General features: G+C 49.0%; 6 protein-coding genes across 6 annotated transcripts; 3 read left to right on the forward strand and 3 right to left on the reverse strand.

The window, feature by feature from the left end:
* Nucleotides 1-1,167: 1,167 nt before the first annotated feature.
* Nucleotides 1,168-3,393, forward strand: LTR64_003423 (uncharacterized protein; the record flags this gene model as incomplete). The annotated part of the gene is made up of 1 exon (XM_064897779.1): nt 1,168-3,393. One exon carries the CDS (start codon nt 1,168-1,170, stop codon nt 3,391-3,393), a length of 2,226 nt encoding a protein of 741 aa, XP_064756729.1.
* A 433-nt stretch (nt 3,394-3,826) lies between these two features.
* LTR64_003424 (uncharacterized protein) lies at nt 3,827-5,554 on the forward strand (the record flags this gene model as incomplete). Its single annotated transcript, XM_064897780.1, has 3 exons — nt 3,827-3,889; nt 3,978-4,174; nt 4,249-5,554. 3 exons carry the CDS (start codon nt 3,827-3,829, stop codon nt 5,552-5,554), a joined length of 1,566 nt encoding a protein of 521 aa, XP_064756730.1.
* A 42-nt stretch (nt 5,555-5,596) lies between these two features.
* On the reverse strand, nt 5,597-7,621 carry POL12 (DNA-directed DNA polymerase alpha subunit pol12; the record flags this gene model as incomplete). Its single annotated transcript, XM_064897781.1, has 2 exons — nt 5,597-5,770; nt 5,882-7,621. The coding sequence occupies 2 exons, from the start codon at nt 7,619-7,621 to the stop codon at nt 5,597-5,599; spliced, it is 1,914 nt and encodes a 637-aa protein (XP_064756731.1).
* Nucleotides 7,622-7,945: 324 nt separating this feature from the next.
* LTR64_003426 (uncharacterized protein) lies at nt 7,946-9,841 on the reverse strand (the record flags this gene model as incomplete). The annotated part of the gene is made up of 1 exon (XM_064897782.1): nt 7,946-9,841. The coding sequence occupies one exon, from the start codon at nt 9,839-9,841 to the stop codon at nt 7,946-7,948; it is 1,896 nt and encodes a 631-aa protein (XP_064756732.1).
* A 758-nt stretch (nt 9,842-10,599) lies between these two features.
* On the reverse strand, nt 10,600-11,547 carry SEN34 (tRNA-splicing endonuclease subunit; the record flags this gene model as incomplete). The annotated part of the gene is made up of 2 exons (XM_064897783.1): nt 10,600-11,423; nt 11,499-11,547. The coding sequence occupies 2 exons, from the start codon at nt 11,545-11,547 to the stop codon at nt 10,600-10,602; spliced, it is 873 nt and encodes a 290-aa protein (XP_064756733.1).
* Nucleotides 11,548-13,856: 2,309 nt separating this feature from the next.
* On the forward strand, nt 13,857-14,339 carry RPB8 (DNA-directed RNA polymerases I, II, and III subunit RPABC3; the record flags this gene model as incomplete). Its single annotated transcript, XM_064897784.1, has 2 exons — nt 13,857-14,182; nt 14,234-14,339. The coding sequence occupies 2 exons, from the start codon at nt 13,857-13,859 to the stop codon at nt 14,337-14,339; spliced, it is 432 nt and encodes a 143-aa protein (XP_064756734.1).
* Between the last annotated feature and the right edge of the window lie 8 nt (nt 14,340-14,347).

Raw genomic sequence — 14,347 nt, forward strand, 5'->3', positions numbered from 1 at the left:
AAGCAAGATGCTGGATGCTCGACTTAATATTGGTCACCAATTCATGTATGCTTGGGATACTCCACTTTTCCATAGCATACTGCACAGCACGACTTGACCAACCCATGGACGCTTCGAAGACAGCTCGAGGAAAAAACGTTCCATGTGCCAATACGTTTCCGAACTCTTAGCCAACGATGCAGAGTCATGAATCGTCAACACTAAGATTGAGTATTTTTGATGGTTGTAAGGTATACGGAACCACTGGGAACAACCGTGTAGCGACAAACAGGACAAACTTCGTCTACACCAATTCGGTTCAGGTATAAGTAGTGCATGGTGGCTGTTCCGACACAGCTGCTGTCTGAAGCGCCACCACAACGTGCATTTCTGGCACATCGAAGTGTCCTTTTTTGTCGCATGTCTTCACAAACGTTGCGGTCGTCTTTGTTTCTAGAAATGGTGTTTCCTTCGTATAGAGGATTGAATACAAATCACTTGTTATTAGCACGAGCACGTATAGAGCAATAACTGATGAACATTGCAGTGCCTGTGGATCGAATAGCACACGAAAATAACACGCCAGCCAGGTTTCGGCATGCTCAAATTAGGGCGAATGGTCGTCTAATGTGTCCCAATGAAGCCTAGTTTAGGTTCCAGACATCTTTAGCAAGGGATCGTGTCAACCGAAACTTGTGGGGCAGCTGAACAGGGGAGTTTGGTTAGTGGCATCCCTTTTCGCATTTGAAGAATCTACGCTGGCAATATCATCCCTTCGCTCATGCAATTGCTTATTGACTTTTATCGCCAACGGTGCCGATCGCTACTAATTCTTCTTTTCATTTGTGGTTCTTTCTCACTACGAAGGGCATCTTTGGATAGGCACCCTACCCTATCTTCCAGTCACTCTTTCACCGAACTTGCGACTTTTTGGTGTCCGCGAACGCTTGCACATCAATATCCTGTCTAAGAGTATCGGAGCGCGAGTCTGCCGCAGCATCTGTTTTGTCTGATTTCCTACGAATTTCCATCAGCCACTACCATCGCCTGGAAATTTATATGTTTACAGAAATCTAAAAGCGCTTGTATATCAAATTTGCTATTACTTGGATGCCAGACACTATCCATTGTTCGCATCAACAGCTCGAGGCTTGAGCCGTGAAACTGGCTCAAGGAGCGTACAACAACATGTTTAAGCCTGTGAAAGGCCCTAAAGAGGGTCGATCACCTCCAGGCTTACTATACTCTGGAAACACGCATGGACGCTTTTCAAATCGCCAAATTTCTCTGGCTCTTATTGTAGCAGTATGTTTATTCATGGGCTACTTTGTATACAGTTCAGATGGAGGCACAATTTCTTCAGTTCCGACGACAGTATCAGCAGGTAAACCTGGGTCTGGCGGTCTTGGCGATGCCATTCTAAACGAAAACATTCGTGCACCCCCTGCTGATTCAAATGTCCATGAGATCAACGCTGAGAGAGGTGCAACCAACGAGAAGTCCAAATACAGGACGTCCGAGGATCCATATTCGGACGATAAGCAGAAGGATCATGATTTCAAGCCAATCAAGGAGCCGCTTGATCAAGTATATCAACAGCCAGCCAAGGTACCGTCGATCGATGATATTGAGAAACAGAAGCAGGACACTGAAGAGGATCACGATGCCCCTGGCAAGCCGAAAGGATGGCGACCTCAGGATAACGCGAAATCGAGTCAATTCAAGTCCGACAAGTCGGCGCCAGCACCACCTCGTGAGAAGTGGTCTGACAGACCTGAATTCGAAAAGTCTCTCACGAAAGTACTGTCTTTGTTACCTGATGAAGTACATATGCGTGAGTTGATTCGACCAGTCGAAGGCTCAGGCAAGGAGAAAATGCGTGAGATGGGCTTGAGGACCCGGGCCTACAGGAAGTACTTCGAGGCCTGGGAAGCGCTCCACATGACAACAGACTCGGAAGGTGCCACATACATACGAGACGACGTGATACCTTACATGCGGAGTCACCAACAATCACTTGAAACTAGTGAATTCTCTGATGAAGGTGTTGATGGCTTAAATCTTGCCACAACCATCCGCCAATACGAGGCCTACAGAGTTTTCATGGTGAAATTCGCACATTTACTCTTTCCTTGGACTGCGCCATATTTTGCCGACCATATGACTCTTCATGCTTCGATCAAGAAAGGTGGAAGGGGTATTGTTCTGACTGCTGGTGATGATCAGGCTCCCTACCTCCTGACTACGATCTACTCTTTCCGACAATTGGGCTGCACCTTACCGATCGAAGTCATGTACTTGGGTGACCAGGATCTAGGAGAGGATTATCGGGCTGAACTTGAGGCGCTCCCAGGTGTGATCACGCGAGATATTGCTCAGATGACCAACGATGCAGGCTGGGCACTCAAGGGTTGGGCTGCGAAGCCATTCGCAATTCTGCTTTCCAGCTTCCGAGAAGTCATCTTTATTGATGCCGACTCTCTCTTCTTCAGGAACCCAGAAGATCTTTTCGAGGAGCGCGACTACAAAAGAACTGGTGCATTGTTCTTCAGGGATCGACTGATCATGCCTGAGAACAAGAAGCGATGGCTGCAACAAGTCCTGCCCAAGCCTATTCCAAAACTGGCCAAAGAGTCGCGAATGTGGACCGGAGAGTCAGGTCATATGCAGGAATCAGGTGTGGTGGTAGTCGACAAGTGGAAGCATTTCATTGCAATGATGTTGATTACGAGGTTTAACGGACCGGATCGTGACGGCAACAAGGAGAAGGGTATTACTGGAGTGTATGATATGATGTATGGTGATAAAGAGACCTTCTGGATCGGCTTCTTACTTGCTGGTGACGAGAACTATGCGTTCCACAAAGGTGATGCAGGTATCATGGGAGAGCTAGGCGACCACCGTAAAGAGCTCAAGAAGAGCAAGCGAGATGAACCTCATGATGAGCAGGACGAGCACAAGGACGAGCACGATGACCATAAAGATGAGGGCGAGAAGAAAAAGACTTCGGATGAGACATCGAAAGCCGAAGGCAAATCAGAGGAAGTAGAAGCGTCCTCATCGTCAGATGATCAGGAGGTTTTGTTGGAGACTCACGAAGAGCCCACGAACTATACAATCTGCGCGCCACAATTGCTCCATTTGGACGAAGCAGGAAAGCCATATTGGTTCAATGGTTGGCTTCTACACAACAAATTTGCTGACAAACACAAGAAAAGGTTCGCCAAGTTCGACTACTACCTCATTGAACCAAAGGAAGTCCGAGAACCTGGTGCGTGGCAGCTGGCGGAAAGTAATATGTGTTGCCTGACTACGGATGCTGACAAGATGTTCGAGTTCTCGACTAAAGAGAAGGACATTATGAAGATGATCATGGAAAGAGCAAAGGAGATGGGTATGGGAGACCAAACATAATGTCATGATATGTATGAAAAGATTTTACAAGACATGTATAGAAAAGGTCGGGCTTAGGTATATCTGGTGTTAATTGGGTCATTTGGAGCTCTTCGCCTGCCACAGACCTGGCAGATTTCTACAAATCTATTATTGTTATACAGCTGATTCCCTACTATTGTGAAAATTACACAAATAGGTCAGAATTCACACCATCTCACTCCTCACGTGCCACGATTATTGTATACGCGCCGCAAGATCGTCGCACATCATCTCATTGGCTGCAGTAGTCTTTTGACAGGAATTACGGTGCGGAGATGAACGAAGTTGGTATTACAGGCGATATGTTGTATGTTATGCAAGCAAGAAAAGGCGCGTATGCCTATTACAGTATATTCTGCCAATATCTTATTCGACTGAACATTGACCACCCTGACAACCATAGGATCGCAAGATGGCGTCAAGCTATATAAATAAGCCAGCTGGTCTACCATGTGCTAACTCCTCCGCATCGTTTGTAAGTATTTCACATCTGGTTGCTACATCCCCAGGTGAACCAGGAATTGAACAACAAGTCCAACGTGACTCCATACTAATCCATACAGTGGCACTCCGAGCCAAACACATTCCTCTGGGGCCACAGAACAACAGAAGATCTTCCCAAGCAAGCAGACGTAGTCATCGTCGGCAGCGGCATCACAGGTGCCTCTATCGCTCGCTACCTCGCCGCCGACTCCCGCGCAAGCTCACTATCAGTCGTCCTTCTCGAAGCACGAGAGATCTGCTTCGGCGCTACAGGCCGGTAAGCCATCCATTCATCCATCCACTTTCACTCAAACCACCAACAAAAAACACCGTCTAACTCCCGCCAAAAAGCAACGGAGGCCACTGCCAACCCCTCCTCTTCGACCGCTCACCCACCGTCGCCGCCTTCGAAGTTAAAAACGTCCACGCCGTCAAATCCTACATCGAAGAACACAACGTCCCCTGCGAATGGCGCTCCGTAACAGGCTGCCGCTCCTTCTGGACGCCCGAGCTCTTCGCCTCCGTGAGACAGGACATCGAGCATCTCGTAAAGACGAACCCGGAACTCGGCGCCATGGTTCAGGTAGTCGAGGCCGGTGATGCCAAGACCATGCAGAGACATCGAGTGAATGCTAACGCGGCGGGATTGACGCTCTCGCAGGGGGCTGGGCAGCTGTGGCCGTATAAATATGTGACGTTTATTGTTGAGAGGTTGGTGAGGGAGGGGAGGTTGAATGTGCAGACTAATACGCCTGTGACGAGGATAACGAGCAGTAACAGCAGCAGTAATGCTAAGTCGGGATACAGACAAACGCTACACACTCCCCGAGGACAAATGGCAGCACGACACATTATCCTCGCGACAAACGGGTATACCTCCCACCTCCTACGCAACTTCACCGACCTCATCGTCCCCGTCCGATGCGAAATGTCAGCTCTTCATCCCCCGCCTGGCTCCGAACGACTACCCAACTCCTACGGCATGGTAGGGTTCGAGGGCGGCAACTCCGAACACGACGATTATCTGATTCAACGGCCATTCTATGACTCTCCCAACGGCGACGGGACGAGACGCGGTGGTCATTTGATGTTCGGTGGCGGTCGTAGCTTCGCCATGTATGACTGTGTAGGCGAGTCGGACGACGATATCGTCGACCCTGGCGAAGCTGATTATCTACGTCGAGCGCTGTTGAAGATGCTCGAGCTCGGCGGTATTGATACTGCAGGGATGGAAGAGCTTAAGGCTAGTCATCAGTGGACGGGCATCAAGGGGTATTCGAGGGATAACATGCCTTGGGTGGGGAAGGCACCGTCGCACGAGGAAGGTGCCATGACTTTTGAGGACGGTCTATGGTTGTGTGCTGGGTATACAGGGCATGGGATGCCGAACGCTACGCTTTGTGGCAAGGCTGTTGTAGACATGGTACTGGCTGAGGAGAGCAAGACGATACAGTACGCAGAGTTTTGCAGGAGGCTCATAGAGGGAGGAGATTTGCCTGAGTCGTATCTTATCACATCGGAGCGGATGAAAGCTGCACATGGCTTGCCGTCTGTGGCGGAACAAGATGCTGCTGGTGGACATCACGGGCCGCAAAGTCTGAAACAGGATGTGAGCGGTTCTTCGAGTGGTCGTGGTTCGAAATGTTCGTTGATGTAAACACTATTCAGTATATTAAGGATGACTGGTATAGATACATGATCATATTCGAATCACATCTACCCTCGCACGTTCCGCGACATCATGTGCAATCATTGACTGGGATAGCTCTTCCTCCGAGATCTTACGAGGTGTGAGAGTCATCTGAGCAAATGTCCCGGGCGCCTTTCGCTTCGACAAGGTGCCTGGATTAATGACCACAACAGAGTCAACGACCTGAGCAGGAATGTTAGTAATCGGTTCGAATTAGGTACTGTACTATCGATATCCCAAGCCATGTACTGAACATGGATGAGCACCCACCACGACAAAGAAGGCTGAACATACCTTTACAGATGGCGTCAACATGCTAGGCAAGAACAAAATATCAGGCCTGACATTCGACCACTCACCAAGCTTGTAATACCCAAGATCAATACAATCACCTACCGCCTTCACTCCGTCCTGCGATAACTTGTCTCGTGAAAGCGAGGGATATAGTGGAAAGAAATGCCTCTGCTCAATTAGATAATTAGGAAGTCGTTCCAACAGACCAGTTTTGCTATTGTGCGAGATTTGTTCTCGACTCAGTTGAACCAGGACATCGTGGCTTGAGATCCCTACGACCACCTCGTTGAGAGAGATGAAGCATGGATCAGGTAACATCTTTACTTGCTTGGGAAGACCCAAGTCTTTTCTCACCAAGTGCTCCTGTGGCCACGAGACGTGTTTATTGATCGCGTCTCGGGTGCTGGGTACGATAACTATTGTCAGAGATGGTACTGCAGAGCAAACTTTCTCCAGTTGTGAAGATATCCACAACCTGAAAAGGGTCGTCATGTTGGCATCCTGGTCGATACCCTTGACGTCCGGCAGGTCAAAGTCACCTGCAGCCAGAAGCGGATGTTCAATGTCAAGTAGTGGTCCCGTCAAGACCATTGCGTCTACCATGTCCTCGGCAGCTTTCTTGCAAAGAGCTTGCAGAGGCTCAAAATCGAGATTATCGTCTGCTGTGTAGGGACCAGAGGCAAACAAGATATCCAGAGGTGAGCCTGTCGAATCATCCGACACTCCCATTTTCCCATTCATAGTATGGATGGTCGCAGGTGCAGAGACTGGTAATGGGGGAGATGGGATCGTCAACACCTCTGTGACCTGGAAATAATGACCCGATGCATTTGTTCCTCGAACAGCCACAATCTGTCCTGGAAATAGAGAATATGTCTGCAATTCCTCGACCTTTAGAGGAACACGTCTACCTCCACCCCACTTCCTTGAGAGCTCAAGCAGTAACGATGCCTGGTTCAGCTTGCCTTCCGGAGTGTCGCATGCAATCCTGCCAACCGCGACGATCTCGTTGGTACTTTGTGCGCTTGCGTCCCCGAAACTGCTGTCCTCCAATTTGTGATGCTTTTGTATCAAGGCGTGGAAGTCTTCTATCCTTTCATCAAGTACTTCTGATGACTCGTTTATACGCATGGACATGGGCTTGTATCCAAACTTCTTCACATCTGTGTTTGCGATTGGTTTGATGCGTGCCTCTGCATAGGGTGCGATGGGAGTCTCTGCGACAGGAATATGGCCATTAATCTGTTGGATTACCTCACCAGAATTCTGACGTTGCGAAAAAGATACTCCTGAGGGTGTAGTAGTGTTGTGCTTGTCTGGTCGTGCTACTCGTTTCGGCGCTGGTGTCTCGAAGTCGTTCCTCCTCTTAACACTAGCATTGCGTTTAGGTCCGGCGCTCGGTGTGAGATCGTCAAGCATTCCGTAGACATCACCACTCTTGACTGCCGTTCGTGGTGTAGCATTGACTATTGGCTTTCTCTCACTGTGCTTGCCTTGGTGGCTGCGTTCCAAGCCATCTTGTACGTCTTTCTGAAACATTCGTGCTGTAGGGAGATCTAGAACAGTTTCTTCAGAGCCCATTTTCAGGCAGTAGGACTCCCATTTGTAGAATAGTTCTTGAGGAGTAATTGAGTATAGTCGTAATATTGACTCGAGCACGCCGACAATGTCTGGCTCGAGGCCGTTACCGACGGGTGCGAACAGCGCATTGAGATTCTCGTTTTGTGCTGCAGCAGTCATTTTGACGGTGGTGTCTGAGCGGTCAGATGTATGTCAGACTTCTCTGCTGAACAACATGAAGATACAGTTGACTAGAAAGCGCATATTGATCGCGAGACGCGTCGCACAAGCTAGCGCGTTTTTCCGCGACTGTGAGGTGATTAACCTCTTGGGCACGATACGTGGAGAAATATACCACTCCGTATTAGTTGTCGCTGCTTAAGTGGTGCAGGTGTATCGCATGTTCGTGTGCAAGTTAATACTGTTCATTATATAGTCGTTACCTAGTCCATATCTCACAAGCTTAAAAAGCGACACCTTAACGAAACACTTATCAACGTCAAACTAGCCAGCGAGACATCTAACAGGTGACTGCTTCCTCCTACGTCCAATCTTACCATAACCAAGCTCAGGCACTTCTTCCATAAAGCTTCCTTTCGGCAATAATCCGAACCCAGGCCCGTGCCACTTCGAAACTACACTCTCTGTCTCGTCGATTTGACTGGAGTTCGATCGAACATGCTCAAAATCTGCCACTTCATTCTCAGCTCTCGGTGTTGTCACGCTCCAATCGTCCATGCTTTCTGTCCTGTCGAAACTCAATCCACCACTCGCACCTGGCGAGCTAGCACAGTCTGACCGTCTGCTGGTAGTACTGATGTTTGTGCCTTCGCGTCTAAGCTTTCCCCGACCCTGGACGAATTCTGAATTGCTCACGAATAGACAGCTTCCATTCGAGCGATTCGATGCGAACCAGAAACGCTGAAGCAACTTTTCTTCCTTCTCGGTGCCCACCATACCTGGGAACCTTTTCTTCTGCTGCTCTAGTAATTGCTCACCTTGTGCTGTGAGCTCGCCGAAGCGATTTCGCATTGCGTCAATCGTAACTGTCCAGATCCAGAACAAGCAATGCTCTTCCTCTTTGCTTCGCCTCACTTCGCAGTGTGATAGGTCATGGTGAAGGTCGTATATAGCACCGTTCGTAATGCAATTGTACATACGTAAAGGATTCGTGCCGTCACGATTAGTTGCATAGATGAGGAGTGCTAGAGACAGAAGTCGTTCGAGTGGAGGCTCACCATTCGCGTCTTTCCTGTTGGAAGAAAGTGATGGACAAGATTCCCAGAAGTCGACGTACATTCCGCACTGCGTTGCCGGAGAACGGTTATCTTGTGAAGAGCCACTAGACTCAGATAGGACTGCCGAGAGAGGTTTCTGAGAAGGATTCGAGATACGAGCAAGCACCTCGAGGATATCAAGCGGTAACTTGCGTTGAATAGCTAATTCTTGAAATCCGACAGGCAGATTGCCAACGATTGTGCAAAGTTCAGGCGCAAAAGGGTGACTTGGCATCTTGGGCAACCGCGATGGTAAGAGCAATGGCACAGCAGGCTCTTTAGGTTCGTCAGCAGTACTGCGCCAGAATGAATCTAGGCGCATAGTGGTGTTGCGTACGAATGAGCCATAATTGTGAAGACCACCAGCCGCCGCGAAAGCGGTCCGAAGGATCGTCTTGTGCGCATTGTGAGCGACCTCGTCTCCTGCCATCAGAGAAAGGGCGGCAAGGACAAAGATGCTCATTACCAGGTAATCATCCAGTTGTCCATTTTTAGTCTTGAGCAATTCTTGCTTCAGACAAGAAAGAGCTTTTGCTTGGTAGAGGAGGACTTTCTGCGAGGGAGGCTTGTCAGGATTTTGGAGAGACTCGTAAAGTCCCTGAATCGCAGATGCCTCAGTCCAAAGAAAGACTTCATGGTTCATATATAGTGGCCATTCTTGCTTGATGATATTCGGGACATTAAAAACGTCATACGCTGCGGTATAGCTTGGCATCATAGTTTCGAAGAACATCTGAACATATCTGTCGGACATGCAGGACGGCAGCCATATCTGAAATGGCGATGGTGATTCTTTCTTGGAAGTGACAACGAGCAATTGCTCGTCCCGAGCTTCAAGTTCTTCATTGATGGCTTCTCGGACAGATGTCAATTTCGGGCTTTGCTTCGGCTTCGCCTCGACCTTTGTTTTCGGCCGCGCTGGTTTCCTTCGCGGTTTAGTCTTCACCAATGGATTGACGGGCGGACTGGCTTGGTTCTTTGCACTTGCAGATTGTGCTTTGGATGGCTGTTTCGCAGTATTGAGCCGAGACCTCTGATGGCCCTTACGTGCTGCATGAGCACGAATCACCGATGACTTTACGCCCTGCCCATCCATAGACACGAAGAGGATGGAGTCTGCCATGTTGAACGGAGAAGAGGTCCGGCAACTGGACTAGCAGATGTCGAGGTGCAGTATCCAGGAGCCAAAACTGAGATATGATCGTTTGACGAAGCAGGCAATAGGGATGTCAAGGACTGGTTGAAGGAAGTCACAGAGAGCAACTATCTGGAGGCAACGGACGAAATGTAGGATCAAGCCATGCTTGGTAAACACATGGCACGTCTCCATTACTTGGGACTTTATGCGCTGCCCGCAACAATTGTGACGCTGCTAAGGACTACGCGGTCCAATGAGCATCTGCGATCCGAAGCTTCCGGCTTGCGCCGTGCTCCCCCGAGGTACCCCTCCAACGAGAGTTTGACCTAGCCGATGATCCTGGATGAAGACTGATAAGCGAACTCCATTACAGAACAAGTCTCTCGATATCGAGAGTTCTGCACAAAGAACACCGTCATATTATCGTGACAACGCGAAAGTCTACCTAGTCAACCCGCGCAATGACCATCCTAGGATGAATATCAGGTGTTCAGATATTTACTGAACCACTTTCTGAACTATACATACTGTTCCATAGCCCAAGCCAGCTTGCTAAGCCGAGCTTATAGGCCTCTCTGACTGAGCCATAGCCGAATTGCACGATTGTTCTGCTATGGCCTCATTTGGTCGATGTCAACTGAAAGCCCGGGACCAACGACAGGTCTACGACCATGGTCGACTGGGGTCGGCACAGCATGCTCGAGGCTTTCCTTGTTGCACAACGCCGAAGTCTCAGTAAATCCTTACATGCCGGCCCACTCAACGCTGAAGGACCGCATCGTACCTTTTCCGTCTCCATCTATGCTGTTTGGGTCTTCACCACCAAACAACCATCCCTTCTTGACTCCGGTACCTAATCTTCCACCGCCAACAATGTCCATCAGGTCAAGATCCTCGTCCCAATTCACGCCGACGCCCAGGAAATGCGAGTGAAAACGTAGGGGATCTCCAGGGTAGATGCAAAATTGACAACCGAAGCGGAGTCCTGGCGTAGTGAAGAAGGTTCTGTTCGGCAGGCTAAGGAGGTGTCGATGAAAGACGTGAGCGGCATAGTTCGTTGATAGGGGTGTGGTGTCTAAAGACGTAGACGTGCAGTACAGGGAAGACAAGAGCGTGTTGGACGTGGCTGGAGTAATCGTCAGTGTGGAGGTTTGGGTTGCTAGGTCATTTCCATTGCTAGCTGGCGACATCATTGGTAATTTAGCTTCACCGAGGTCGAAGAAAGAGTCTGTTGCGGCGTCGTCAACTCTCAGGGGCTCTTGCGGTGTTTCCGATTGTAACACAGACTGTGCCGCTACTCTTACGCCTGCTTTTTTCATGGCGCGTTTCTTGTCAGTCTCCTTCTCCTTGGCTTTCGCCTGAGCAATTTCCGCGGATTGTGCTACAATTTCCTCCTTGTACTGTTTTTGTCGTTCTTTGTTCGTCCTCACCAATGCTGCGTCATGAGCCTTAACATCGTCGAGAATATAAGCCAAGCCCTTCTCAATCAACAACTGTGCTTCTTCGGGCATTATCTCCATCGGTAGACCCATGAATACATTCTGAGACGGGTTTTGAGGCAACGTGCCTATGAAGACGCCACATATATTGTGATTTTGGCGAAGCCAGGATATCGCTTGGATGTCAAAAAGAAGGTATCTACCTCCGATTTCTGATACAGCAATGGGTAGATGCGGCGCCCTGGGTGCCATAATGTCCCGTCTACTTTTGCTCAGTAATAACTGTGATCTCTCCTGTTAGCTTTGTACGCATTTCTGGAAAATGGTGGTTAAGAACATAGAGCTGGTGTGCTGGTCATATTGTAACATTATAGCTTGTGTTTTTCGAACATGAACCTCGATTTGAGGGGTTCTGTGGATTGACAGATACAATTTGTATAATCATGTTGCGCGATAGATAGGTAGCCGGGTTAGGCAGGACTTACAGGCTCAAGCAGGTTTGCAGCTCGCGGATTTCTACTTCACTGGCTTAAGAAGCTATCGAGAAGTTGTAGAATATGCATGAGTGAAGCTCCAAGAGCTTCCGCCGAAGTTGATTCACATTGTATGTATAGTTGGCTCGTGATGGAAGCCGCGAAAACGAGAGGAACAAAATTTATTTGACACAACATTGAGCTTGGCATCGAGCAGCAAATTCTCCGCTCCACGCATGCCCTTGATTGTCATCGACATTGACCATACTGGTACTTTGTCATATTTTTACAACACTGGCAATTAGAGCAGCTTACCTCAATGTACTGAGTAGATGAACGACATGAATGGACTATGGTGGCTGTTCTTCCTATTCGTCGTCCCCTTGCTTCTGTGGCTTGGTAAGAATTGCTCCCTCTGGTGCACGATATGCGTTAACATTCTCAGCGTTTCTTGCATTGTCGTCGTGTCTAGGGACTAATTTTCGAGCTCGCATCTCCGGCGTGACAGTCAATCCTCGACGAGGAGCATACGATACGACACTGTTTCGAACAATGACCAACCATCCACCAGCTGCGTCGGAGCATATTGAAATGGAGACTATGCTAAACGAGCGAGACTATCCTGTATACGAAAGAGATTGAGACTCAAAAGTCCATATCGACCTTCTTGGGCTTGTCGTTGACACTGGCCTCTTTCTGTGCTTCTGTGTCGCCCTCGATTGGCGGAAGGTCGAAAGGCTTTATTGTAAACTTACGTCTACTCAAAGTAAAAGTCCAGTCTGTATCAGCCAACGGACTGCCGCTTCCCAGCTCATGTAACAGTGGCAACTTGTGAACGCGAAGTAGACCTTGTGGAGGTTCGTCTTTTGTGGCAGAGTCTCTTGAGCCCAGGAACTCTGCGTCGGCTGAATGAGGAAATGGAGTCAACTCATACACACCGTCAGCCAGCAGTTCAATCCATTTAGTCAATCCTGAATTGCGTGGGTGGAGTGACAAAGGTAGAGTTTGTACGATCACCAGCCTCTTCGGATAGACACTCAGCAAGCTCCGTAAGTTGTGCTGAAATGTGAGGACATTTCCCGGCAGACATGAGTGGGATGGATATAGTGCAGGGGACATTAGAGAGGGGACTATGATACGATGTAGTGTGTCAGGGGGCGAGGAGTTCAAGGCACCTGATATTTCGGATATGACACTGCTGAAACAGTTTCTTGCAGGATTTGGGTCAAGACGGTGGAAGATGAGGTGCGCATCTGGAGGGTGGACAAGGCGTTTGGACAGATCGAAGGTGTGGCAGAATGGTTTCGATACTGGCTCGTTACCAGCTGCTTGGTCTGCGGTGGGTGATCCTTTCTCTGCTCACAATCAGTATATGCGTCACGTTTGCAGTCGTTGATATCGTTGCTTTCGTGACCCACCTCTTGCGGCTACGTCTGTTGCGTGCTGTCCCAGCCTCTCATATCTCCATGCGATCTTCATCTTCTCACTCTGTGTAGTATCCCGGGCACTCTTCGATTCTGAGGTCAGGCCAGGTAGCTCTCTTCCCCACGACTCGGGCAGGCCTACGACGTGGACATAGTGACCCTGCATCAAACCTTCAGCGGCATAGAAGCGTAGCAGGGCACCAGCATAATCGGTTGTACCACTTTCTTCGACCAACACAGAGGTGCCCGTAGGAAGGCCGCCATGACCTGCAAAAAGTCCATCAAAGCTGGCACTCCCCGTTGAGGTTACAGGCTTGCCATCGATGGCTGATGGACGAACTCCTGCCACAATTACATTTCGAGTTAGGACTTGGGAATTCGAGGGTGATGGCCGTCGACCGTCAGAGATACCAATGTTTCGCTTGCGAAATGACATCTATGAGTAGTTGGTCACTTTCTGGTGAAGCGTATTGCAGAGATTCAATAGGACTTCGCGACGCGTTTGCCCGCCATAAAATCACGCTAAAATTATTTTTGAAGGGCCCGTGCTCTTATGACTCGAGTAGAATACTGCGCTTGCCGAATAACCTCTTACTGATTTGCAGATTTGTTCTATCTACCAGCGCTGGAAGTAGCAAGTCATTCGACGCAAATTTTGCCAGTCATGTCTGAGAATATCCTTTACGAGGCCAGCTTCAAGGTCGCAAACATCAACAACTCCAAGTATGATCGTGTTTCACGAATTCAGGGCGTGAATGACCCGTCCTCCGATACTGCCATGTTCCTAGACGTCAATACTGAACTTTACCCTGTCGAGATTGACGAGCGAGTCACAATTGCTCTGGCACTTTCTCTGAATTTGGATGGAAGCAAAGACGATTCCAAGGGTTGGCGCAATGTAGGCCGTGGTGAGCAAACCCTTGCAGACGAATACGACTACGTTTGTCACGGAAAGATATACAGATTCGAGGAAGGCGACGGTCAGAACATGTAAGTCCATAGATTGCTACTTCCCATACACCTGGTGCTGACCATGAAAAGCAAAGTTTATATCTCCTTCGGCGGTCTTCTCATGCTGATTGATGGTCCTTACAATGCCCTTGCTGCGCTCCGGGTAGATTATGTCTATCTGCTCATGAAGAAATAAGCCACAAC

This window comes from Lithohypha guttulata (genome assembly GCF_036872675.1).
Source record: "Lithohypha guttulata strain CCFEE 5908 chromosome Unknown scaffold_2, whole genome shotgun sequence".
NCBI classification, from domain to species: Eukaryota; Fungi; Ascomycota; class Eurotiomycetes; order Chaetothyriales; family Trichomeriaceae; genus Lithohypha; species Lithohypha guttulata.